General features: G+C 38.4%; 1 protein-coding gene across 1 annotated transcript; it reads right to left on the bottom strand.

Annotated features, from left to right (window-relative positions):
• Positions 1-1,894: 1,894 nt before the first annotated feature.
• LOC307123949 (cell death-inducing p53-target protein 1 homolog) lies at positions 1,895-27,652 on the bottom strand. The gene is made up of 5 exons (XM_079812816.1): positions 27,572-27,652; positions 12,080-12,189; positions 7,087-7,167; positions 6,811-6,949; positions 1,895-3,538 (listed from the first exon to the last, which is right to left on the bottom strand). Exons 2-5 carry the CDS (start codon positions 12,180-12,182, stop codon positions 3,436-3,438), a joined length of 426 nt encoding a protein of 141 aa, XP_079668942.1. The 5' UTR covers positions 12,183-12,189; positions 27,572-27,652; the 3' UTR covers positions 1,895-3,435.

Here is a 27,652-nt window from a genome sequence, read left to right as displayed (position 1 = left end):
CAGTTTTTGCAATAACTTCTAAATCTAATTATAAAATAGTTTTTTATCCAATTCGTTGTTGAAACATAATCATAAATACACAGTGTCTGTCATTTTATTTAAACATACATGAAATAATCAATATATCATTAACAGGTTAAAGCTACACTATGTAACTTTTCCGTCCACTAGAGGTCGCCTGTTCAAAACAAAGGCGTAGTTTTGATGACGCCACGTTTGAGCGCAGAATCTCGGGACATGTGGTCTTCACCTCACAGCCGGTGGGAAACATTCAGGATAGGACTCGGGCAGAAATCATGTTCATGGATGCGATTATTAACATTACTGTAGTCTGAAGCAGAGCAGGACCGAGTGTTGTGGAGCTGAGCAAGGCCGCAGGAGCGATTGAAGAGCGGGACTGTTATTATGGCATAGTCGCTGTCGGGACTTTTATTATGACACGATTGCCGGCGGCACTTCCTCTTCTCCAGTGCTGAGTGTGAGGTAACGCAGCTCTGTTTATCGTATTAGATATGTCTGAGTGTGTTGAAAAGGAAGTTATGACGTTCGCTCGGCGGCTGCTATGACACTTGTTCACACTGCTGTGAGAGTAAAGTGTTTCACTGAATAAAACCGGAGACCGAGGGTGACGCAGATATGACGCAATCGACAGGCGACTCCCTCACACGCATAGCTCACACGTCCCGGCTCCTTGGTTAAAATAGCAATTTTCTCACGATTTACAAATAGTTGAAAACATTTGGGTTATTCTAAGTAGTCAACTGAACAAAATATATAACACTGGCCTAGTGATTTCTGGATGTTTTACTGCAAAAATCCTACATAGTTCACCTTTAAGTAGAATATAATGAATATAACGGCTAATATAGGTCATATATTTAGTGAAAGAGTTGATTTCTCTAGTGAACTAACAGATGTGGACACTGAGGGGCCTGAGGTAAATGTGATGCTACATGACTGTTTAGTTTACAGCAGTTATATTGAGGTCTTTCCGCCGTTGAGACACTGATTTAGCGATTACACCACATATGATACGGGACAGTAAGTTGTAATGTATCCTCAACACACCTTAGATGTTCATTCATGTTTATTCTTAAGGAAGAGATGATCGATCGCGCTCACAGATGATCGCGTTCACACGCGCGCGCCACCGCCGGATTGAAGTGTATTCCGCGCTTAAAACATGCCCACTGTTAAAGATTGCGTTCGGTTTCACAGTGAAGTCTGGTCCTCCTCTCATCGAGAACATGAGCTCTCGCTGTCAGTGCTTGTGCATGGAGCAGACGTGGGTGTTTCTCAGATATACTGAAATACGTCCACACCGCAGACATGTTGCTTCAGACAAGCACGTGCAGGTCGCGGACGGTTTCTGTTTGCGTCATCACAACACTTCGGCCGTGTTGTTTTGGTGATAAAAGTATTTCAGACGAAAACCGAAAATGCACTTTTGGGCCATTTTCAGCCGAAAATTTTCGGTGGCCGAATATTCGGTGCATCCCTAGAGGCAACTATTTGCATCAGAATTGAGTATTTTTTAACTCTTTTGAAAATAATTTGTTCGACAGATTTGACATATTTTCAACATGCACCCTTGAGTAACTTTCCTGTAAACTCAACTCAAATACTTAGAAATACTGTATAGCAGAAACAACTCAATTGAGTGAAAGTAACTCACGTGAACTTGCGTGAATTCTGTGATTAAACCAATCTCTTCCTTTGTATAAACTCATTTCAATAGCCAACCCGTTTACTTACTTTTTTAAGTTAAACCAACAATCAAGCAGGCAATCAACCCACAGAACTCTTGGTGTATTTCCTACAACATTCAAAATCAGGATCCTAAACTCTCCTCCGATATTCTGCCAAAAATCTAAACATCTGTTTGATTTTTATTATCATCTCTATCGCGGCCATGTTCATTGCAGTGATCATCATCATAAAAGTTTATTATCTGCATGCCATGCGTTTTAAAGCAAATCAGTCTAAACATATGATATTCTGACAAACAAATTTCACATAAACACTGTCGGTTCACTGTCTGTGTCCGTAAACGGCAAGTAAAATACAGTACCTAGACATCAGTATAATTAAAAAGAATAATAGTAGTTAGTTTATAGTCTCTTGGTCTTTTTAGCTGTAATCCATGGAACAAACAAAACAAGCCCTGACAATTGATAAAAGAACACATATTATACAGACACTTGATATTTAAAGGGGCTATATGCGTTTTTCTGAAATTTAAACTCGCGACTGACGCCTGTGGCCAAAAAACAGAATTGCTCTTATTTTCTGCTCGCTCTCGCAGCGGTGGTGACGTCACATCCGCAGACAGCGCGGGAAAAAGGACAAGGTGTCAGTATGCTCATCAGATGATGTTTGAGTCATAAATGGTAAAATAAAAAGGCTATTGTTACGTTTATTTTGGGTGAGAAAGTGGCATATAGCCCCTTTAATCTTATTAGATTATTAGTTAATTGCATTTGATGGATTTTACTTTCAATAAAGCATCTGTGATGTGTTTGTAGAAGGTGTTTTTATGCATGTTTGGTCTGAGTTTTTGTTGCATCTCCAATGTTCTGACCAGCAGGGCAATTGGTTCAATTGATTCAAAGCTTTTTGAAAATTTCTCACTGATCCAATTCAGTCTATTTTTTGATTATGATGTCATGTTATAAATTATTGAGTATAATAGTCCTGTGAGAGCCGCCCAGCAGACAGCTGCACCAAAAAGCTTGAAAGATACAATGTGCTGCCATGCATTTTTTTTACAGTTGCAGTCAGAAGATGAAGCAAATGAGTCCTCCTTTGTGTTGTCTATGGCATTATATACATTAGATATGAAATGCCATTCTACTGTCAGATAAACATAATCTGATGAGTCTTGTTTTTTTGGGAAAACACAATGTTTTGCAGATGTAACCCCTCCTGCTCGAATCGACCACTCTAAGTATGCATTTACTCACACAGCAACTACTAGCTGGCCTCCGTTACACAGACAAAACACTGAAATAAACATACGTGTTGTACAAAATGGCAACAAGTAGATGTAGATTTTGCTTGATTACATGACATGATCTTGCAGAGCTTGTTATAAATTTTACAATAAGAAAATAGATCAATCATATTCAGTCTAAGTGTGGAACCAGCCTTATTATGTTGGCCAATCAGTTGTAGCGGTTGGTGGGGACTCCACCCACAGAGATATGGGGAAGCCCGGGCAAATGGGCAGTGTTGATTTGTGCAGTTCATGCAGTATGTAAACGCACAGTTGAAAAATAACTTTGTTTTTCCCTCTCCTGGATATATATACTTTGTGTTATTTTTAGGAATATATATACTGTGTGTTATATTAGGAAGTCCAGTAATGTCCAAAAGATGCTGCCAGGAAAGTCTTTCTTATGGTCGTTCAGAATTTCTTCACTTTAAAACAAGCTATTAGCGTCTGTAGATATGAATGACTTTTTTGCAGTTTGGACAGCGATGCTCTACATCCTTGCAGGCTTTCAAGCACAATGGAATGAAACAAAATGGCCAGAGCCTAGACAGAGAAAAAAAAAAATAGTGTGTTAAAAATTAGATTCAATCTGTTCATCATACTATATAAATCAATCACGCCTTTTGGCCAGAGGAGAACTGGCACCACAACTGAGCCTGGTTTCTCCCAAGGTTTATTTTTCTCCATTAGGTCACCTAATGGGGTTTTGGTTTCCTTGCCACTGTTGCCTCTGGCTTGGCGTGCTCAGTTGGGGACACTAAATTTTTCAACTAAACATCGAAATTAATCTAATTAATAAACTAAATTAACCATTTAAACTAAATTACTGATCGAATTACTGATCTAAAGCCCACACTGTCACTGTATGATAATTGAAATGAACTGATGACATCAGCGTTTTTTCCAGAATGGCTATACAGCTGAATAAAATGATGCTGCATTATTTTCCTGTTTAACACCGTAAAGCTGCTTTGAAACAATCTACATTGTTAAAAGAGCTATATAAATAAAGTTGAATTCATATGATTAGTTTAACGATCTTTTTATTAAATTTTTCAATGTGGTACAAACGCTGATCTCCATCATGGTGACCTGAATTGATACGATTATTTTCAATAAACAGAAATAAAGTCAGTCTGGTTAGTAATGTTTTCAGCTGGTAATGCTGTTTGTGGAGTTGTTTAATCCTCCTCTGCTGAGATCTTCAGAGATTTACCCCCGGTTTCACAGACAATGCTTAAGCTAATCCTAGACTAAAATGCATTTTTGAGCTGTTTTAACTGAAAGAATCTTGCACTGACAAATCTTAAAATATGTCAGTGGCATTGTTTTGTCTCAAGATGCACACACAGTAAAATCCCCAGAGTTAAATTAACACTGCTCAGAGAACATTTGGTCCCACTCTACAGAGTGTTAAAGTAACACTGAATCAGTGTTAAAGTTAATGAGATAATTGAGAGATTAATTAAGTGATGATTGGCCATTAGTGATGAAAACCTGATGATAATGAGTAGAATCACTGAAGGAAAGAGAAAAAGAAAAACACAAGAACTACGACTGACTATAAAAAAGACATTAAATCTCTGAAGATCTCAGCAGAGGAGGATTAAACAACTCCACAAACAGCATTACCAGCTTCACACATTACTAACCAGACAGACTTTATTTCTGTCAGACGTCTCTTATTGAGAATTAACAAATGTTTTGTTTGATTTTGTTGTGATAATTGTTATTATGTGACCATCATGGTGATCAGTGTTTTCTTTAGTTGGGCAGTTTGATGACTTTTTAACATTAGTGTTTCTCTGGCTGCTGTAACTGAGTTTGCTATAGCAAGAAAAGCAAGAGTAAACACAATCAGATGCTGTCGGCTGCTCGATGATGAGAATATGATCATTGTATAATGATTTAATTCATTGATTTTATGACTGAGTATGAGAAATATACTATTCACTTTTTTTATTGTGATTTTAGAAAAGATCCAACACTGTTTTAATCAGAAAAGATGAATAAGTTTTGCAACCGATTGTACACTAATCGTTTCTAACTCCTGCGAGATGAACTCACACACAGACATCAAGAATCTGCCTATGAATCTCAACAATGGTGACATGCTTCATGCCACAATGCATTCTGGGAGCCATAGATGAGTTTTGCGTGATGCACCCAGAATGCATTGTGGCATGAAGCATGTCACCATTGTTGAGATTCATAGGCAGATTCTTGATCTCTGTGTGTGAGTAAAACTCGCAGGAGTTAGAAGTGCTTATTGTGTGATGTGTTATTAAACCGCAGTACAAATTTTACGTAAAATTTTTTTGATAATTGTTTAGTTTCTCTGATGATAACATTGCTGGATCTTCTGCCCTAGAATCACAATGCTCCTATAATCACAATGCTCCTATAATCAATGACTTTCAGGGGATCAGCAAATAAGGCACTATATGATGATAACAACTGTATCATAAACAACAAGCGTCAAGATTTTCTTGCCATTTTCACCGTAACGAACAGTTACAGCAGCCAGAGGAAAACTTATGTTAGCAACTCAAGGGTCAAGAGCCCAATTAAAGCAAACACTAATCACAATAATGGTAACTTCAAACAACTTTAATTTTCAATAAAACATCAACATCTAAACCTCAATAAGAGCTTCTGTAGTCATCTGATAGAAATAAAGTCAGTCTGGTTAGTAATGTGTGAAGCTGGTAATGCTGTTTGTGGAGTTGTTTAATCCTCCTCTGCTGAGATCTTCAGAGATTGAATGTCTTTTTAATAGTCAGTCGTAGTTCTTGTGTTTTTCTTTTTCTCTTTCCTTCAGTGATTCTACTCATTATCATCAGGTGTTCACCACTAATGGTCAATTATCACTTAATTAATCTCTTAATTATCTCATTAACTTTAACACTGATTCAGTGTTACTTTAACACTCTGTAGAGTGGGACCAAATGTTCTCTGAGCAGTGTTAATTTAACTCTGGGGATTTTACTGTGCACCAGTAATGTTTTTTTCTTGGGCACGTTTATAAAAGTTACTTAAATGTCCTAATTGAACTAAGGCCTAATCCTGGCTTAGTCTAAGCCCTGTCTGTGAAACCGGACCATAATGGTTTTTGGACAATTTGGACAAATGGCTTTGCACAGTTACAGCAGCCAAAGAAAAGCTAACTCAAGTACAGGGACCAAGAGCCCAACTAAAGCAAACGCTTCCCACCACAACGGTGACTTCAAATTAACCATAAATGTCAACATCCAAAGCTCTGTTAATTCTCAGTAAGAGCTTCTGTAGACGTCTGACAGAAATAGTCAAAGTGTGTCTTATGTCTGTGATTAAGGGCAGCACCAGTGTCTCAGTGGGAAACACTGTCTCCTCACAGCAAGAAGATCCTGGATTGAATCCCACGATTCTCTCACCATCCAAAGATGTGTGAATTACAGATGATACGTTTTCTAAAGTGTCTAAAGGTGTGAGCTAAGTTTCTTTTATTTTCCTGATTTCTGGACAAACACACACTGTCTGTGAGTTGCTTTGCAATTACAAATGGAAAATATGTCCACAATGAGCACATTTGAACTAGTTTTTAACCTTGAGGTTCCATGAACGTCTATATCGGACGTGCAGAACAAGACAAAAACAGACATCATAAAAACGTTCATTCTGGCTCCTCAGTGGACGTTGTTTCAAAGTACGCCTCTAGGGGCAAAGACATTGAAAAGACGTCTTTTGGACATAACTTTGCTCAGTGGGTATCTGAATAAATTTTTTTTCCAGATAGTCAAATGTCTATACATGAGAATGTGAGTGCAGTTCCTTACAGAAACATTCCAATAATAAAGCAGCAGAACCACGCCGACATTCCAATGATGTATTTCGTCTCTGTGACGATCTGCTGCTGGCAATGAAGACATTTCATCTCCCCAGAAACTTCAGTCAGTTGTGGTTGTATAACTACCACTGTGAATACATATGCAGAAAAACAAGGCAATTTTGATGAACGATACATATAATATAATCATAAACCTCCAGTATAGTATTCTCTTCAGGTGTTTGAATACAGAAGAGTTTTGTGAATCTTGGGCTTTTCTGCTCACCCTGAGCAGGTGCAGTAGACTGGGACTCCTGAGTGATGGTGGACAATATGACGGGCTGTTGGTTGTAAACTACTCCTGGAGCTGAAAGAGAAATCATACAGAACCCTTCAAACTTGAGATGAGGGAAATGTTATCCTGTAAACGTTTACTTTTCATTTTATAGTCTTTGGAGTGATCTTTGACTCTTCAAAATTCTTTGATAAACAAATTAGTGCTGTTATTAGAGGAAGCTTTTTCCATTTAAGATCTATTGCAAATTGAAGCATCTCCTTTCAAGCAAAGATTTAAAAGTTGTGATTCATGCTCTTGTAACATCATGATTAGATTATTGCGACTCTCTTTATTCCGGTCTCCCTCAGTCTTCATTATCACGATTGCAAGTTGTTCAAAATGTGGCTGCTAAGCCGCGTTTCCACCGCAGGAACTTCCCCAGGAACTAGGAACTTTGGTGTTACTCTGTGTGTTTCAACCGCAGGAACCAGGGTCTAAATGAAGTTCCTGGTAGATATTTCCCCCTCCGAACGGCCCTGCTCCCGAGGTAGTACTTTTTCAAAGTTCGGGAACTTTCGGGGATGGGACTTGGGCACTGAACATGCTGATTGGTTGAGCTCACGGGGCAGCATTTTATTTCAACCGGCATTTTTAAAAGTCTTTTGCCAGGTTCGTTCTGCCTTCAGTAACTTAAATATCAGTCTTACACAGTAAAATCCCCAGAGTTAAATTAACACTGCTCAGAGAACATTTGGTCCCACTCTACAGAGTGTTAAAGTAACACTGAATCAGTGTTAAAGTTAATGAGATAATTAAGAGATTAATTAAGTGATAATTGACCATTAGTGGTGAACACCTGATGATAATGAGTAGAATCACTGAAGGAAAGAGAAAAAGAAAAACACAAGAACTACGACTGACTATTAAAAAGACATTCAATCTCTGAAGATCTCAGCAGAGGAGAATTAAACAACTCCACAAACAGCATTACCAGCTTCACACATTACTAACCAGACAGACTTTATTTCTATCAGATGACTACAGAAGCTCTTATTGAGGTTTAGATGTTGATGTTTTATTGAAAATTAAAGTTGTTTAAAGTTACCATTATTGTGATTAGTGTTTGCTTTAATTGGGCTCTTGACCCTTGACTTGCCAACATAAGTTTTTCTCTGGCTGCTGTAACTGTTCGTTATGGTGAAAATGGCAAGAAAATCTTGACGCTTGTTGTTTATGATACAGTTGTTATCATCATATAGTGCCTTATTTGCTGATCCCCTGAAAGTCATTGATTATAGGAGCATTGTGATTCTAGGGCAGAAGATCCAGCAATGTTATCATCAGAGAAACTAAAAAATTATCAACATTTTTTTACGTAAGATTTGTACTGCGGTTTAATAACACATCACACAATAAGCACTTCTAACTCCTGCGAGTTTTACTCACACACACATATCAAGAATCTGCCTATGAATCTCAACAATGGTGACATGCTTCATGCCACAATGCATTCTGGGTGCATCACGCAAAACTCATCTATGGCTCCCAGAATGCATTGTGGCATGAAGCATGTCACCATTGTTGAGATTCATAGGCAGATTCTTGATGTCTGTGTGTGAGTTCATCTCGCAGGAGTTAGAAACGATTAGTGTACAATCGGTTGCAAAACTTATTCAGCTTTTCTGATTAAAACAGTGTTGGATCTTTTCTAAAATCACAATAAAAAAAGTGAATAGTATATTGCTCATACTCAGTCATAAAATCAATGAATTAAATCATTATACAATGATCATATTCTCATCATCGAGCAGCCGACAGCATCTGATTGTGTTTACTCTTGCTATAGCAAACTCAGTTACAGCAGCCAGAGAAACACTAATGTTAAAAAGTCATCAAACTGCCCAACTAAAGAAAACACTGATCACCATGATGGTCACATTAAAAACTAACAATTTTCACAACAAAATCAAACAAAACATTTGTTAATTCTCAATAAGAGACGTCTGACAGAAATAAAGTCAGTCTGGTTAGTGATGTGTGAAGCTGGTAATGCTGTTTGTGGAGTCGTTTAATCCTCCTCTGCTGAGATCTTCAGAGATTTAATGTCTTTTTTATAGTCAGTCGTAGTTCTTGTGTTTTTCTTTTTCTCTTTCCTTCAGTGATTCTACTCATTATCATCAGGTTTTCATCACTAATGGCCAATCATCACTTAATTAATCTCTCAATTATCTCATTAACTTTAACACTGATTCAGTGTTACTTTAACACTCTGTAGAGTGGGACCAAATGTTCTCTGAGCAGTGTTAATTTAACTCTGGGGATTTTACTGTGTACTCTTTCGGTCCGATGGCACGCATTCGTCTCAGCAATCGCACGGTCAATGTCCGTAATGGTTGAAAACATACGTTGTCATTTTAAATCTAGCTTTACGAGCTTTCAGAATACGCTTTAGTATCAGTGCTTGTCTCTTTTCCGCAGTTCTGTTAATGATCTCTTTAGTAAACCAATACATAACTAGCAAAAGCAGCACTGCTTGCATCTCCTCCATACTTGTTATTGTTGCAGACAGTAAATGATTCCGGTCCGTCTCTGACTGGCAAGAACAGCCGCGCGCAGTCCTACATCTCCAGACTAATTTGCCTAATCTTTGCGGTACTTTAGATCGCAGTGGAAACGCAGACAGCAGGTCTGGGGGGAAAAAAGTTCCTGTAAAAAAAGTTCCTGGTACAAATTGTTCCGGGTTATTTCGGTGGAAACGCGGCTCTAGACTGCTGACTGGGTCTAAAATGAGGGTCCACATCTCCCCTATTTTAGCATCTCTTCACTGGCTTCCCATTAAATTTAGAGTTGATTTTAATATCCTTATGTTTATATATAAGGCATTGTCTAGCCGTCCACAAAGATATATAAGTGATCTTTTTGTGCCATACTGTCCCGCTAGGGAACTTAGATCTACTCACTTGTTCTTAACTGTGCCTCTGTGTCGCTATAAATCAAAGGGCGATCTGCCCTTTTCTGTGGCTGGGCCAGAGCTTTGGAATGGTTGCCCCTATCATGTGAGGTCTGCTCCTTCATTGGACATTTTTAAATCTACTCTTAAATCATATTTTTATTCTTTAGCATTTGAAAACCTGTAACAATTTTTGTGTAGATCTGCTTTGTACTCTGTACAGAACTTTGGATCAATCCATTTTGTGTTTAAATGTGCTTTATAAATAAATGTTGTTGTTGTTGTTGTTGCTGCGTAATATCATTGCGCCGCTGCACCCTTGGTACGGCAACAAAGTTCCTTGATTATTACGCAGGAATGAGAGTATAGTTCTTAGCCATATCAGTCTAGAAAATCACAACTTTTCATTTCCCGTCGGTCTTGGTACACGGTGTAACTATACACATCACAACATGTAAAGGAAAATGTTGGCGTTATTTTGTCACTTATTGAGCAGTAGGCTAGCTGGAGCCATTTATCTCCAGTCTTTGTGCTAAGCTAGGCTAGCGGTGGGTGTGTCAGACAGAGTTATGGCACGCACAGAGATGAGAATGGTATGTATGGACTTATCTAACTCTCGGGATATGGTGAATAAGCTGGAGTCCCAAAAAGTCGGCATGTTCCAGTGTGTTTTATCTTCAGTTGATGTCATCCTTTTTGTTGTCTTGTTTCTCTGTCTTTCAGTGATTCTGCTTGTTAACGTCAGGTGTTCATCAGTGTCTGGATTCACTCTGTCAAGTGAACTTTATTAGTTATAGTAAACTAATGTAGGGAAAAGTGAATGACGGTATAGGGTGTGATGTGGAACACAGCCTCTGAGTGTTCACTTTGAGTGCTGTTAACTCACATTACAGTCATGTAGTCTACTTTCTCGAAAATTACAAATATCATCCAGAATGCTTTGTTTTCTATGGTATATTACGGTTTTAATGGAAAACAGTATGTTACTGTCAAAATTAGCTTTTTTTTTTTTTTTTACAGTGTATGGTTTCAGGAAATGCTGATATGCTGATAACAATGGAACTTGCGCCCATAGTTGGCTAATGATTCTCAGGAAACGCACCCCAGGGTAGCTACTAAAACTGGCTTCATGCAACAGGCCACAGGTGACTGGACTGCTTGGGTTACGCTGAATGCCTTGACTGTTGTCTGGAGGCGGTGGATTGTATAAAGTGGCCACTTTACATTACTGAAGCACTGTTGTTACCAATGACCAATAGTGTCTGAACTGAATATCCCCCAGTCAACACGTGAGATCATGTGATGATCACAGTGACATCACACCATTCTCATAGTGTGACACTCACAGTGAGAGTAATATTTGAGCTCATTGTGAATTCAAAATGTGGAGCAGGTTGAGAGGAGGCGGCTCAAATATCGGTCACTGGGGGACATTCTACTTCCTGTTTCTCAATACTATCACAGTAATATCACAGTGGTCACATGATGAGCTCAGACTGACTTTATTTATGTCAGAAGTCTACAGAAGCTCTAATTGAGAATTAACAGAGGTTTATGTTGTTGATGTTTTATTGAGTTTTGTTTGATGTCACCATTATGGTGATCAGTATTTGCTTTTGTTGGACTCTTGACTGTAAATGTGTTTTTTTAGATATATTTATTATGCCAAGAAAAACCAAAAGAGAATGCATTCAGGTGATGTTGGTTTGTTTTTGATTAAAACAACATAATCATCACCTAGATTTAGTATGCCGTTTTTGTGAGATGTTATTAATTTTATTTTTTCATTGTCATTTATGAAGGATTTTAAATGCATGATAAGACACAAACATTTTAACTAATGTGTCATTTAGACACAAAGAGACATCAAGAATCAACGTATGAATCTAAATCAAAACCTTCATGCTACAATGCATGCTGGATACCTAGTCTTTGTGCGGTGAGTGCACTGTGACCTCACATTGTGACCACATCACGAGTATCCTGGGAGTTCATGGTGAGAGATCCCTGTGACATCAAATTGTTGACTAGGCAGAGTGAGGGACCTCTAACCTGGTTGGGTTTGATAGGAAACCTGTTGCGTCTGGTAGGGATTGTTGGTCTGGACCATTGGCGGTCCAGGATATGGAGGGGGGGACTGTCCTTTATCCATCATCAACCATCTGTGAATGAGAAAAACGGTTAGTATGATGTTCCTTAAACATTATTTTAAAACAAGTGCTGTGAACAAGCAGAATCACTGAAGGAAAGAGAAACTACAACTGACTTCCAGCCACAGCCTTAGATGAAATCAACTGAAGATAAAAGAAGATATTTAATCTCTGAAGATCTCAGCAGAGGAGGACTAAAAATCTCCACAAACAACATTACCAGCTTCACGCATTACTAACCAGATTGACTTTGGGCCCTATTTTAACGATCTGAACGATCATGAGGTGCAGATGCACTTAGGGTGTGTCCGAATCCACTTTTGCAAGTTTAACAATGGAAAAAATGGTTGGCACGCCAGGTGCATGGTCGAGTGCATTTGCTAAAAAATGTGGCACAGGACGTGAAAATGGTAACTGTGTTGTGTTGAAACTAGCAAAAAACACTTGTGTCGCATTACACTGGGTGTATGATAGGGCCCTTTATTTCTGTCAGATGTCTACAGAAGTTCTTATTGAGATTAACAGAGGTTTAAATGTTGATTTTTGGTTATAAATGTTTAATATGAGGTCACCATCATGGTGAGTAGTGTTTGCTTCAGTTGGACTCTAGACCCTTGATTGTCTTAGGTTGCTTCTTTTGCAGCATTTTTGGAAACTCATTCTGCATTGATAAAGAAAAAGACTGATGAAAAAGTGGCTCAAAATGTCTAATTAATCGCTGTCAAATGATTGCATTAAAGTGGCTTAAAAAGTTTTTTCCCCAAGTTTTTTCAGTACTGAGTTAAATAAATAAGGAATTGAATCATTGATGAAAACAGTAATAACCATATTCAGTCAATTAACACAACCTCTTATGTAATAGTTGAGGCACACATAGACATCAACACTCATCATAAAACCTCAATGGTGACAATCAAAAAATATTCAAATATAAATAGTAAAATAATTCAGATGCTTTATTTATTCATTTCGCAATGCATGCTGGGAGCCATGAAGGAGTTTTGTATGATGACGTCACCATTGTTGAGTTTCATATGTTGATTGTTGATTTCATTTTTCAGAACATCTTATTTTAGCATGGTTAATAGTAAAATGTTTGACTGTGTTAACAACAACAACTAAAGCAGGTTAGAAAATCAGACCACTTCCTGACGAAGTCACCATTAATTAACAGTAGTGATGTTACATATGACACTGAAGCTTCAAAGCACGTATCGAGTATACAGCGCAATTTCACAAGAAGCTCCGTTTTGGAGCATGTATTGTTTTCAGAGAAACACGTGATCAATGAAAAATGAAGCCTCGCTTTTTTTCCATTCATTTAGCCGGCATGTGGGAATGTTTGAGCCCAGACCACTACTCTATGGGTTTTTGGAAGTTGAAGTCCATTTATTAACATTTTTATATATAAGCCTATATAGCAGTGTAAGATTTATCCTATATTCTGCCATCTAAACAGTATAAAAACCATACAATAATTAGAGCACTGTTTACTTGCATCAAACAATTCTACTGGTATTATTATAATTAGTATACGTAGCACTGAAATCCTATTGTGATTGTTAAATTTTCCAAGGATCAGCATTCTACCCAAAAACTGATTGGGCAGACCAAACTGTAAATTGTAGAGACTTAAAACTCTGAGGGCTGGTAATTCTCACATCATCTACAACGTCACCCATGGGTTATTTGTATGCTCTCATAAATATAAATGCCTATAACTTCAAAACAAAATGAGATATTTACAACTAATTTGACACGTATATGTATGGGCGCACTCTGAGGACACCTAAAAAAAGCGGTGGACATCGGGCAAGACGTGGTACAAAAAAACTTTAAAAAACATATTTTACCTTAGTAAATTGCCTGAATTGGCTGTAAAAGGTCTTATGTTCTAAGTTTATTTGTTTAGTTGGATCCCCATTAGACACTACCGAGGCAGTCCTGGGGTCCCAACAAGTAAAAAATACAAAACTCCATTGTATTGAAAGGGCCACAAAACTCCATGCAATGAAAGGGCCCTCGCACCCGTGCCGCCACCACCCGGTGGCTTTAGAAAAAACAGAGCACGGTAGCCAATATGCATATAAAAGTAGGAGGACTATGTCAGTCATTTGTATTTGCCACACTTCCTGCTACCAGCTGGTGGCGCCACCTATTGGTTAAAGAAAGCGCCAGAGCACAGTTACTATATCTCATCCTTCCCTGTTTGAGACCGGTATCATGGCCAACCTAAAGTTTTGTGCATTCTTATTATATTAGCCCTTCTATTGCAGTTTAAATTGAGTCGTGCGCTCTGTTCTGGACTAACTGTAATTTCTCCAAGTCTTTATTTGATGCACTCGACCACACTGGGCAATAATCTAAGTAAGAATTTGAGAAATACAGTGTTGTGGTAAAAAGTTTGCACATCTCTTAATAACTGACAAACCTCTCCCATATAACTATTACCATATTATCAAAATTCAATGTCTGCCCAACGTTGGAGCTTGACGTCAAACAAACGTTGGATTTAGACGTCAAACCAATTTTCATTTTCAACCAAAAGTCTACATCCTGTGCCTGCAGGGAAGTCTTATTTCCTCTACCTTTTCAACAGGCACACTATTTACTGACAGATTTAACTGTGGCTTAATCCAAACACAATGCTTTTGGTTTTTATCAAGTTTTGAACCAATTTATTATTGCGTACCTACTATATGACCAATTATAAATTCCTCATCCAAAGCAGTAGACAACTGCAAAAAAATTAAGAAAATAACGTTGAAAATTGAGGTTTAGGCGTTGATGTTTTATTGAACATGGTGGTCACCATTATGGTGATCAGTGTTTGATATAGTTGGTCAGTTTGACTCTTGGCTTTTTATCTGAGTTTGTGGTCTTTGTAATTAAACCACATAATTTGATGCAAAAGATGCAAGAAACATAGATTATCTGGTAATATAGTTTTCATCATCGTAAAGAAAATTATTAATGATTCATCATTCACCATTACTAAACCTACCAACAATTGATATAACAGTTAGAAAACAGCACAAATTCAACCTTATTAATGATTCATGCCCCAGTGCATGATACTGGGAACACCAATATAAGAAAAGTTGAGAAATTGTACTTAATTTGATAATATTGATATTTACATTTTAATTTCTAAGCTTTAATTGAGTGCTAATACAGAATTTACTTGTTTTTTTTTATTCATGCCTGAACTAATCTTTTCATTTAAAAATTGCATTATTTTTTCTGTAGCATTTTATTAATCACAAAATAATTTTTATCAGTCAAAAATAAAGAGCCAATTACTAAATGAAATACTGATCACCATAATGGTGACCAATCATTTTCAATAAAACTTCAACATCTAAACCTCTGTTAATTCTAAAAAAAAAAACTAAAAAAAAAAACACTTCTGTAGACGTCAGACAGAAATAAAGTCGATCTGTTTTGTAATAAGTGAGATTTAATGTATTTTCATTTGATTTCATCTATGGCTGTTTCATTTTCTGAGAGTGCAAACATGATGTTGAACCAACATCACATTGTAACACAACCCTGCTTTCCAATTCACCTATTTGGGACATTCTACCAGAAACGTACATTATCTGTCCTTGAATTGTTTACAGTGCGTAAAAAGTATTTAATCCAAAAATGTCTAAAACTGACTGATGGTTGATTTCTGTGAGTTGTTCTGTAAAGGAATATGTCATTCATTAGGTTCTCAGATATTTTTTTCTTTATTAAAAACACTTTTTAAAATTACAAATCCTGCACAGTAAAATCCCCAGTGTTAAATTAACACTGCTCAGAAGCACATATGGTCCCACTCTACAGAGTGTTAAAGTAACACTGAATCAGTGTTAAAGTTAATGAGATAATTAAGAGATTAATTGAGTGATGATTGACCATTAGTGGTGAACACCTGATGATAATGAGCAAAATCACTGAAGGAACGAGAAAAACACAAGAACTACGACTGACTATTAAAAAGACATTAAATCTCTGAAGATCTCAGCAGAGGAGGATTAAACAACTCCACAAACAGCATTACCAGCTTCACACATTACTAACCAGACTGACTTTATTTATGTCAGACGTCTACTGAAGCTCTTATTGAGAATTAACAGATTTTTTTGTTTGATTTTGTTTTGAAAATTGTTAGTTTTTAATGTGACCATCATGGTAATCAGTGTTTTCTTTAGTTGGGCAGTTTGATGACTTTTTAATGTTAGTGTTTCTCTCAAACTGAGTTTGCTATGGCAAGAGAAAACACAAGCAGATGCTGGCAGCTACTCGATGATAAGAATATGATCATTGTTTTGTGATTTAATTCATTGATCTTATGACTGAGTATGAGCAATATACTATTAACTTTTTTTATTGTGATTCTGGAAAAGATCCAGGACGGTTTTAATCAGAAAAGCTGAATAAGTTTTGAAACAGATTGTACACTAATCACATCTAACTCCTGCAAGATTAACTCACACACAGACATCAAGAATCAGCCTATGAATCTCAACAATGGTGACATGATTCATGCCGCAATGCATTCTTGGAGCCATAGATGAGTTTTGCTTAATGCACCCAGAATGCATTGCGGCATGAAGCATGTCACCATTGTTGAGATTCATACGCTGATTCTTGATGTCTGTGTGTGAGAATTGCTCGCAGGAGTTAGAAGTGCTTAATGTGTACTAAACCGTTTTGATTATGGTTTAGTTTATCTGATGAAAACACTTCAGGATCTGCTGCCCTAGAGCCACAAGGCTCCTATAGCAAGTAAGGCTCTATATGATGATAACAACTGAATCATCAACAACAAGCATCAAGTTTATTTTGCTGTTCTCACAGTAACAAACAGTTGCAGCAGCCAGAAAAAAAATAATGTTTATAAGTCAAGGGTCAAGAGCCCAACTAAAGTAAACACTGATCACCATGATGGTGACTTCAAATAAAACTATTATTTTCAATTAAACATCAACATCTAAACCTCAATAAGACCTTCTGTAGATGTATAACAGACCTAAAGTAAATCTGGTTAGTAATGTGTGAAGCTGGTAATGCTGTTTGTGGAGTTGTTTAATCCTCCTCTGGTGAGATCTTCAGATATTTAATGTCTTTTTTATAGTCAGTCGTAGTTCTTGTGTTTTTCTTTTTTCTTCAGTGATTCTACTCATTATCATCAGGTGTCACCACTAATGGTCAATCATCACTTAATGAATCTCTTAATTATCTCATTAACTTTAACACTGATTCAGTGTTACTTTAAAACTCTGTAGAGTGGGACCATATGTGCTCTGAGCAGTGTTAATTTAAAACTGGGGATTTTACTGTGTGTCCTTGTCTTTGTCCTCAGCCGAATTGGAGCTGCAGCTTTCATAGTTTTGTTATGCTAAAAACTTTTGTTATGAAAAAAACTCCATCAATAACAAGTTTAAGTTGCTATCATTCACATCAATTGATAAAAAAAAATTAAATTCTACATAAATTCTACAAATAAATACTTTTTTACAACTGTCCCCATGTTTTCGGTCAGTCCTGTCACATTTCAATCCATTTACATAAAACTCTACAAAAAATGTGTGCGATACGCCTTTAAGGGTATGACCTAGAGGAAGTGACATCATTTGACTGAGGAGAAGCTGACACTGATCAAGGATGAGTTCTGTCATTTAATTGTATGATTTTAAGCTTGTTTTTGTATGTTTTTTTTTTAGGAGGACGAGCTAAAGGGTCAGGCCTTGTCACGGTAAAAAAATCACAGAAAATTTTTTTTTAAAATCTAAAACGTGTCTAAAAGGATAATGAAATCCCTTTCTTGCATGATAACAGTTTTTATGCTAGCATGCTAGCAGGCTGATTAATGGCGGTTTAAAATGGCCGACCGTCAGGCCCTGTCACATCAGGCTCTGCAGTGTTGGGAATAACGGCGTTATAGATAAACGGCGTTACTAACGGAATTACTTTTTTCAGTAACGAGTAATCAAATGAATTACTGTTTCTTCCGTTACAACGCCGTTAGGGGTTACTGAGAAAAAAAATGCGGCGTTACTATAATTGAGCTCACTGAAGCGTTTTTCATCCCAACAGGTTCTCTGTCAATCGGGCCTGCAACGTGCGTGTGTGTGTGTGTGTGTGTGTGGGCATGTTTTCGTGAAATATCAGGACACAAATGTGTATAATGACATGGGTATGACATAGGTATTACAAAAAGAGGGTGAAATATGAGGACGTTCCCCATGTCCTCACTTTTCAAAATGCTTATAAATCATACAGAATGAGGTTTTTTTCCACAGAAAGTGAACTGCACAGTCTCCTGTGAGGGTTAGGTTTAGGGGCAGGGGCAGTGTAAGGGGATAGAAAATACGGTTTGTACGGTATAAAAACCATTACGCCTATGGAATGTCCTCACATTTCACAAAAACAAACATGTGTGTGTGTGTGTGTGTGTGTGTGTGTTATGCCCAGGAAGAAAGAGTCTCTCACCGTCGGTGGCCAGTAATTCTATTTCTAATCTAATGAAGCCTCACGTCATCACAGCCACAACATTAGTGGCTAAAAACCCAGGTGATAACGTGAGCTTCACTACCAGAGGAGTAGTAAAGAAGTACTGATACTATTTACACAATATTTAAACTATAGTAGTGATACTACTGATAATATTTACAATAATATATTGAATTTGATAGGTGTCTCTCACATTGTCCCACAGCAACATCACAATAGTGTACATTTAATGTACAATGTTTTATAATAGCAATTTATTCTATTTAGTGTCCAATTCATTCATTTAACATATTTAAAATTGGGGGCATCCAAGTTATTTGACATATTTGAACATTTGAAAAAAAAAAAAAGTAACACAGTAGTTACTTTCCTTGGTAATTAGTTACTTTTATAATGACGTAACTCAGTTACTAACTCAGTTACTATTTGTAAGAAGTAACTAGTAACTATAACTAATTACTTTTTTAAAGTAACGTGCCCAACACTGAGGCTCTGTCACATCCTGGTCACGTCCCTGTGTGACAGGGCCTGACAGTCATGTGACAGGGCCTTACAAAAGAATGGTATTGTTCTTTTTTATTTCCTTTATTGCATATAATATGTATTTAATGTATGCCATAGTAAAACATTATTTGAATAAAAATACATTACACTGTAAATTTGAAGCTTTTTATGCTCATTTAGCATTTTTTTAAATGTTGTCCCTCTTTTACCATGTAGCACTGCTTTTTTTTTTTACCATCACAGTGCCACTTCAAATTACAGCTTGATAATAACAGGATGATACCATGATAATATCTGTATTATTACATAGGAAATTACATAAAATTTCTGTTATTATTACCATGTAATTTCCTAAGTAATAATGTAGATATTACCATAGTATTACCCTGTTATTACTGAGTGAGCCATAATATGATGTGGTACCACAGTTACTTTACATTGTGCTATTCTGTCAGGACGCCGGTTTGATCTGTCTTGTTGTGTCTGTGCCGTTGTTTGTTTGAGCGCATGGCTGTCTTGTCCGCGCACGCGCTTTGGCGTGCATGTGATTGTGTTCGTTCGCCATGTGCTTCTGCACGTGTTGTGTTGCCGTGCGTTCACTGTCAGTTGTCGCCCCACCCCCTTGTTACCCTGTTAGGTCTTCATTACGCTCACGTGCTACCCTCATTAGTTTGCCTTTATATTCCCTCCGTGTTTTTTGTTCCATGCCAGATCGTGTTTGTGCGTTGTGTCTTTCACATCTTGCTCCCATCTTGTCTGATAGTAATTTATCTAGTCAAGCCTTATTTTCTTCCAGTTTGTATTTGCTCTTGCTTTTTAATTTTTCCCTAAATTTTGTTAGTGCTCTGCCTTGAGCTTATTTTGGTCAGCCTTGTTTTGGTTATTTTTTCAGTTTAACTTAGTTGTTATATTTTTTCCTCCTTTTAGGCTTAATGGTTTATTTAGTTATTTTATTTGTTTTCTGTGGTTAGTCTACTGGCCAGTTTTGTCTTGTTTTTCTGTTTTTATTTTTACTATTATTTTTCTCTCCAGTCATCCAGTTTCCCTGGCTGCTGGTTGGTGTACACCTTCTGCCACCTCCAGCTTCCCCGCTGTTTTCTCCGTTCAGTCTCCCTGCCATCACTGCTCGTTGCTTCCCCGGCCTCATCCACTATCCCGGACCTTCTGTGTTGGCTGCTCTTGGTCGAGCGTTACCGCTCTTTGGACTCTGTCTTTTCTTCCTGAGGCCGTCATTGACTGTGGACCCAGCTCTTGCGTCTGTTTGGTTTTCCCAATAAACTGTATTACCCTGCAAATTGAATCCTCCTCTCTCAGAACCCTGACAGTACGATCTGGCCAGCTATGGATTCAGCAGGGCCAGAGACATTCCGCACCGCCGTCGCCCAGCAAGGGATTCTGCTAGGACAACATGCCTCACAGCTGACAGCCACCACCTGTGATGTAGAGGTAATGGCCAACCAGATGGCAGACATCACCGCACAGCTTAGAGAGTTGCGGAGGGACCAAGACTCCATCAGATCAGTTGCAGTTGCTGCTGCCTCACATCCTGTACCAGCCCACTCCAGTTTGACTCCAGAACCTCGAGTGCCCACACCCACTCCCTATGATGGCGACCCCATGTCTTGCCGTTCCTTCCTGACGCAGTGTTCCATCATCTTTGCCTTGCAACCTACCACTTATGCTTCAGAGATCACCAAGGTGGCATTTGTCATCACTCTGCTCACGGGCAAGGCTTGAGAATGGGGAACCACTGTGTGGGCAGCCAAGGCTCCGTTCTGTGCCTCCTTCTAGCTGTTAGAGAAGGAGATGTTTAAGGTATTCGACCGTTCTTTGGCCGGTAAGGAGGCCGCTAGCCAACTCGCCAGGTTGAGACAGGGAAACCACTCTGTGACAGATTACTCCATCCGCTTCCGCACTCTTGCTGCTTTAACTGGCTGGAACGAGGAGGCTTGCTGGGACAGATTCCGGGAGGGTCTTAGTGATGACCTTCAGGATGAAATTGCCATTCATGACTTACCATCTTCTTTCGACGGCCTAGTGGATTTGCCCCTCAGAGTGGAGACCCATCTAGAGTTGCGTCGTCAGAAACAATCAGCATGTGTTCTTTGGAGAAGTACCGTGTCTCCGTTGGTGGCAACCAGTCGCAGTCCTGAGCCTCTTCCTGAGCCGGAGCCCATGCAGGTGGGGCGGATGTGTCTGGCAGCTGAGGAGAGACAACGCCGCATATCCCAAGGACTCTGTCTTTACTGCGGCAAACCAGGACATTTTGCAGCCCAATGCCCGTTAAAAGTCAGGGCTCGCCAGTAGTGGGGGAAGTACTGGTGAGCGTTACTCCTTTGTCTTGTTCCCCCTGCTCCCGCACCCTCCTTCCTGCCACTGTCGGTTGGGGCCCCTATTTGAGACATTGCTCTGTCTTAGTTGACTCTGGTGCTGAAGGGGACTTTATTGATGCTGATTTGGTGGCTCGTTGGAGAATTCCTACCTCCCGTCTCCAGAAACCGATCACAGCGAGGGGACTTAACGGCTCCACCTTGGCCCAAATAACCCATGTAACTGACTCTATAAGCCTAGTCATTTCAGGTAACCATCGTGAGGAGATGGTCTCACATTTCCCTTGATTTTGTTACTGGCCTCCCTCCCTCCAAGGGCAACACCGTTATATTAACAGTGGTTGACCGTTTTTCTAAGATGGTGCACTTTCTTCCCCTTCCCAAACTACCCACTGCGAAGGAGACTGCACTGGTGGTGGTCGATCATGTCTTCAGGATTCATGGTCTTCCGACGGACGTGGTATCTGACAGGGGGCCCCAGTTTGTTACCCACTTTTGGAAGAACTTCTGTCGTCTGATTGGGGCTACTGCAAGTCTGACTTCAGGATTCCACCCGCAGACCAAAGGGCAGTCCGAGCGGGCCAACCAGGATTTGGAGCGTATGCTTCGCTGTCTGGCATCACACAATCCCGCCTCTTGGAGCCAGCAGCTCACCTGGGCAGAATATGCACACAATACACTTCCTGTGGCTTCTACTGGTATGTCCCCTTTTCTGTGTTCACTTGGTTATCAGCCTCCTCTGTTTTCTTCGCAGGAGCCTGAAGCTGCTGTCCCCTCTGCCCAGGCCTTTGTCCAGCGTTGTAGGAGAACCTGGAGAAGAGCCAGAGAGGTCCTGCTTTGGGCAGGGAGGCGTGCCAAGGTGGCAGCAGACCGTCGTCGGACTCCGGCGCCCAAGTATGTTTGTGGGCAGAGGGTATGGCTATCCACTAAGGACCTGCCTCTTAAGGTGCCGTCACGCAAGTTAGCACCCAGGTTCTTAGGCCCATACCACATCTCTAAGGTCCTGAGTCCGGCGGCGTTGCGGCTCAAATTCCCGCCTGCTCTTTGTCGTGTGCATCCTGTCTTCCATGTCTCTTGAGTTAAACCTGTTTTTTCTTCCCCTCTGAACCCTACTGTGTCTGCCCAAACCTAACTAACGAGACATGCTGTGGGTAAGTTGCACCTTTGGAGCAGGCAGAGAATTATCAGTTAAAAATGTGCAAAACGCATAAATACTTGCTTTGTTGTGAATTTTTCCTTCAATGAACTCCTCAGTGAACTGTTTATATGCGTTTGGCGTCAAATGTGTTATTTTATAGTCTTTTATTTTGACCTTGTATTACGTGGCACAATCGTAATTAATTTGTGCATTGTCTTATGTTTTATGTACACAGCAAAATCCCCAGTGTTAAATTAACACTCCTCAGTGTACATATGTGTCCACACTACAGGGTGTTAAAAGTAACACTTAAGAAGTGTTAAAGTTAATGAGATAATTAAGCGATTAATTAAGTCATGATTGACCATTAGTGATGAGAAACACAAGAACTACAATTGACTTCAGCCACAGTTTTAGATGAAATCAACTGAAGATAAAAGAACATATTAAATCTCTGAAGATCTCAGCAGAGGAGGATTAAACAACTCCACAAACAACATTACCAGCTTCACACATTACTAACCAGACTGACTTTATTTCTGTCAGACGACTACAGAAGCTCTTACTGAGAATTACTTTCTTGTTTATTTTGTGTTGAAACTGTTTTAATGTCACCATCATGGTGATTAGTGTTTTCTTTAGTTGGGCAGTTTGATGACATTTTAATGTTAGTGTTTCTCTGGCTGCTGTAACTGAGTTTGCTATGGCAAGAAAAGCAAGAGTAAACACAATCAGATGCTGTTGACTGCTCAGTGATAAGAATATGATCATTGTATAGTGATTTAAATTATTGATTGACTTTGTTTTTACTGTGCTTCCAGGAAAGATCCAGATCGGTTTTAATCAATAAAGCTGAATGTGTTTTTAGGCAGATTGTACACAAATCACTTCTAACTCCTGCGAGAGTAACTCACACACAGACATAAAGAATCAGCCTATGAATCTCAACAATGGTGACATGCTTTATGCCGCAATGCATTCTGGGAGCCATGGATGAGTTTTGCATGATGCACCCAGAATGCATTGCGGCATGAAGCATGTCACCATTGTTGAGATTCATAGGCTGATTCTTGATGTCTGTGTGTGAGTTAGTCTCGCAGGAGTTAGAAGTGCTTATTGTGTGATGTGTTATTAAACCGGAAAACAAGACTTATGTACATGTTTTAAACATTGATCAGTTTATCTGATGAAAACGCTGCTGGATCTCCTGCTGTAGAGTCACAATGCTACTATAATCAATGACTCTCAGGAGATCAGCAAATAAGGCACTATATGATGATAACAACTGTATCACCAACAACAAGCCAACATCATCTGTCATCAACTTGTCATCATCAATTTTCTCTTGCTGTTCTCACTGTAACAATCAGTTACAGCAGCCAGAGAGAAAAAATGCTGACAAGTCAAGGGTCAAGAGCCCAACTAAAGCAACACTGATCACCATAATGGTGGCGTCAAACAAAACTATTATTTTCAATAAATCATCAACATCTGAATCTCAGTAAGAGCTTCTGTAGTCGTCTGACAGAAATAAAGTCAGTCTGGTTAGTATTGTGTGAAGCTGGTAATGCTGTTTGTGGAGTTGTTTAATCCTCCTCTGCTGAGATCTTCAGAGATTTAATATGTTCTTTTATCTTCAGTTGATTTCATCTAAAACTGTGGCTGAAGTCAGTTGTAGTTCTTGTGTTTCTCATCACTAATGGTCAATCATAACTTAATTAATCACTTAATTATCTCATTAACTTTAACACTTCTTAAGTGTTACTTTTAACACCCTGTAGTGTGGACACATATGTACACTGAGGAGTGTTAATTTAACACTGGGGATTTTGCTGTGTAGAACTGATTTATTCTCCATGCATTGGATCCCTCATTTCCATGTTGTTTGCTCATTGTGCAGGTATGTTTGTAAAATGTGTTGTTTTATGGATTAATTGTTTTATTCATGTATTTTGCATGTTCACCGCTAGGTGGGGATGTTTCCCTTTATATTGAATTGAATTGAATTGTTCTGTTTTCATTGAGTTGATTTGTGATTAATTCATTGGAAATGTTTATTATAACTTCTCACCTTCAGAAATTATCCACTATACGATCACAAAGATAAAATATTTCATGAGTTAAAAAGGATTAAAAAAAAGAGAATTGTTTTAAATAAACAGCAGAACTAACGAGACATGCTGAGGAACGGATTTATTCTCCATGCATTGGATCACTCATTTCCATGTTGTTTCCTCATTGTGTAGCTCCACTCAGCAGAAAGACCGCCCAGGCAAGACCGTCACAGTAACAGAAGAGTAGGCAAGCAGGACATACTACTTCGTCATTATTGCGTCACTTAACTATGTGCATCCTGTCACCATTTAAGTTGCCCACATTTAATTTCATTTAATTTCCTTCCATATTGTAGAGAAATGTAGGAGATGTATTTGAGAGACTAAAACATTCACACTTTGAGCTTTTAAAACTGATTCAAACTTAGATCTACTTCAAATTTAAAATCTTTAATAAATCCAATTACTGACATGCTTTAAACACCGCAAGAAACTATTGACAGATGGCAATGAATAGTAAGCAGAGGTGTCAAGTAACGAAGAACAAATACTTTGTTACCTTACTTAAGTAGAAATGTTGAGTATCTATACTTTACTGGAGTAATTATTTTTCAGCCTACTTTTTACTTCTACTCCTTACATTTTCAAGCAATTATCTGTACTTTCTACTCCTTACATTTTAAAAATAGCCTCGTTACTCCTATTCCATTTCGGCATGTTTTCATTCCGGCTTGTCATAAAAAAAAAAAAAACTATCCAGATAAATCGCGCCATCCGGATAGAGTGAATTTGATTGTGGTTGGATGAGAAGGATAAACACAAACCATTCCGACACCCTATTGGGTTGTAAGCGATCAATCACGCCTGCACCTGCACAAATCACACACCATGTGGCCAGATAGGGCGGGTTCTCGCCGACGAGCACGCACTTTCAGCCAATCAGCGATCGCTCAGCCTCATTCCTGACTTTAGCCGGTTTTTAGCGCGATAACTTTAGCTGTATATTCCAGTGATCGCTATGCCAGTGGCATAAATACACAGTAAGTTGTATCTACAGTAAAGAGTGGGAGAGTGACTCAACTCTCAAACGTGAATTACACCTGTGACTCGAAGACTCTTTAAATATAACCGTGACTCCCGTCCATCATCATACACACACTTAAGACATCTGCAACTAGCAACCCCGACAGATGCTGAAAGAGCTTTAAATCAACGATTAATCCGTGTTGACTGTACTAAGTGCATGTGCCATGTACTTCACTAAAGACATACTGTAGTTTTGTCAAAGCAAAGTGTAACACAAAGGTAAGCGCATTGTTGTTATTTATTTGTTGACGGATTATTGTACAGTATCAATGAATTACGCATTTAGGCAGTGGTGTGTGCATTAACGTGTGAAATGCCTGTTTATTACATTGCTTTTTCCAATCTCTATATTGGGCACTTTTTGCACGTAAATTGGCTTCTTACTGTTGACATTGAAAATCTTGTGTTTTTCTAAGGGATTGCTGTTTTGACAGTTTCTACCTGGACATATAGTCATATTTGAACCGTTTACTGGGATTTTTTTTTTTTTAATCATCAATGTTATGCTTTAAGGAGATAAAATGGTAACTTACTTATCAACATTGATTGGTATGGCAATAAAATAATATCACATTATTTTGGCAGTTAAAGTTTTGGGTTTTTTTCTTCGAGTGACTAGTTGCCTATAAGTATTGTAAGAGGTGCAAAATTGTTATCAATAACCAGGCATGTTATCAATAACCATTTTTTTTTAAATATAAATGTACATTTGGTGAGGTTTTTGGGCTGGAAATTGTTGACCCAATCTGGCCACACTGATCACACATTCAAAAAATGGTTATTGATAACATGCCTCTGAATTTTGACTTTTTGCACATTTACAATATTTATAGGCAACTAGTCATCAAATCTTCCACTCCATGAAACACGTTAATGCTCAGTAGTACACAATATGGTTCTTTAATGTATTTGCATTGTCCTAAAATGCGTTCATTTTCAATGGGAATATATGCGGCTGAAACGCGTAGTCAAGTGCATCTAAAAATGTTCAACATTAACTTTTTAATATAACATTATAGTCATTATGGCCTTTAGAAAAATGTTTTTTTGAGGAGGTGGGGTATACACTGTGGTGCGGCCTAATCTTTTGTCCTTAAAGGGATACTTCACCCAAAAATGAAAATTCTGTCATCATTTACTCACCCTCAAGTTGTTCCAAACCTGTATGAGTTTTTGTTCTGAAGATATATTGAAGAATGTTTGTAACCAAGCAGATAGAGCAACCATTGACAGCCATAGTAGGGGAAAATACTATGGCAGTCAATGGTTGCATAAAATCTGCTTGGTTACAAAAATTCTTCAATCTTCAGAACAAAGAAACTCATACAGGTTTGGAACAATTTGAGTAAATTATGACAGAATTTTCATTTTTGGGTGAACTACCCCTTTAATGGCATTTTTCCCCTTACATTACTTTTACTTTTATACTTTAAGTAGTTTTGAAACCAGTTACTTTTACACTTTTACTTGAGTAAAAAGCTTGAGTTGATACTTCAACTTCTACAGAAGTCTTTTTAAACCCCAGTATCTATACTTCTACCTGAGTAATGAATGCGAATACTTTTGACACCTCTGATAGTAAGTACACTAAGGTGACCACTTTTGACAGTGACATGATCTGTTAAGAAGTTTAACCTTCTTACTTAAAACACATTTATCCCAGGACTTCTTATAACAATCTGTATCTGTGTCCAAACATCACAAAGTGGCTGTAGAAGCACTAAATAAAGAATATTTATTTTAATCTAAAACACCCAAACTCATAATATGACACATACCTGCAGTCGGTGGAGAGCTGTGGACATTCAGATGCCCTTCCCTATAATGACACTTGAACAGATAGAGAGACTGTCAGAATA

Source organism: Gobio gobio (assembly GCF_949357685.1).
Source record: "Gobio gobio genome assembly, chromosome: 3".
In the NCBI taxonomy this organism is placed as follows: domain Eukaryota; kingdom Metazoa; phylum Chordata; class Actinopteri; order Cypriniformes; family Gobionidae; genus Gobio; species Gobio gobio.
This window is presented reverse-complemented; position numbering and strand designations above follow the sequence as displayed.

Coding starts and splice junctions, on each gene's coding strand:
- LOC307123949 (XM_079812816.1), bottom strand. CDS start 12,182: ATGATGGATAAAGGACAGTCCCCCCCTCCATATCCTGGACCGCCAATG. Junction 6,950..7,086: donor GTCTACTGCACCTGCTCAGG/GTGAGCAGAAAA, acceptor ATGTATTCACAG/TGGTAGTTATACAACCACAA. Junction 3,539..6,810: donor TTTATTATTGGAATGTTTCT/GTAAGGAACTGC, acceptor TTCTCTGTCTAG/GCTCTGGCCATTTTGTTTCA.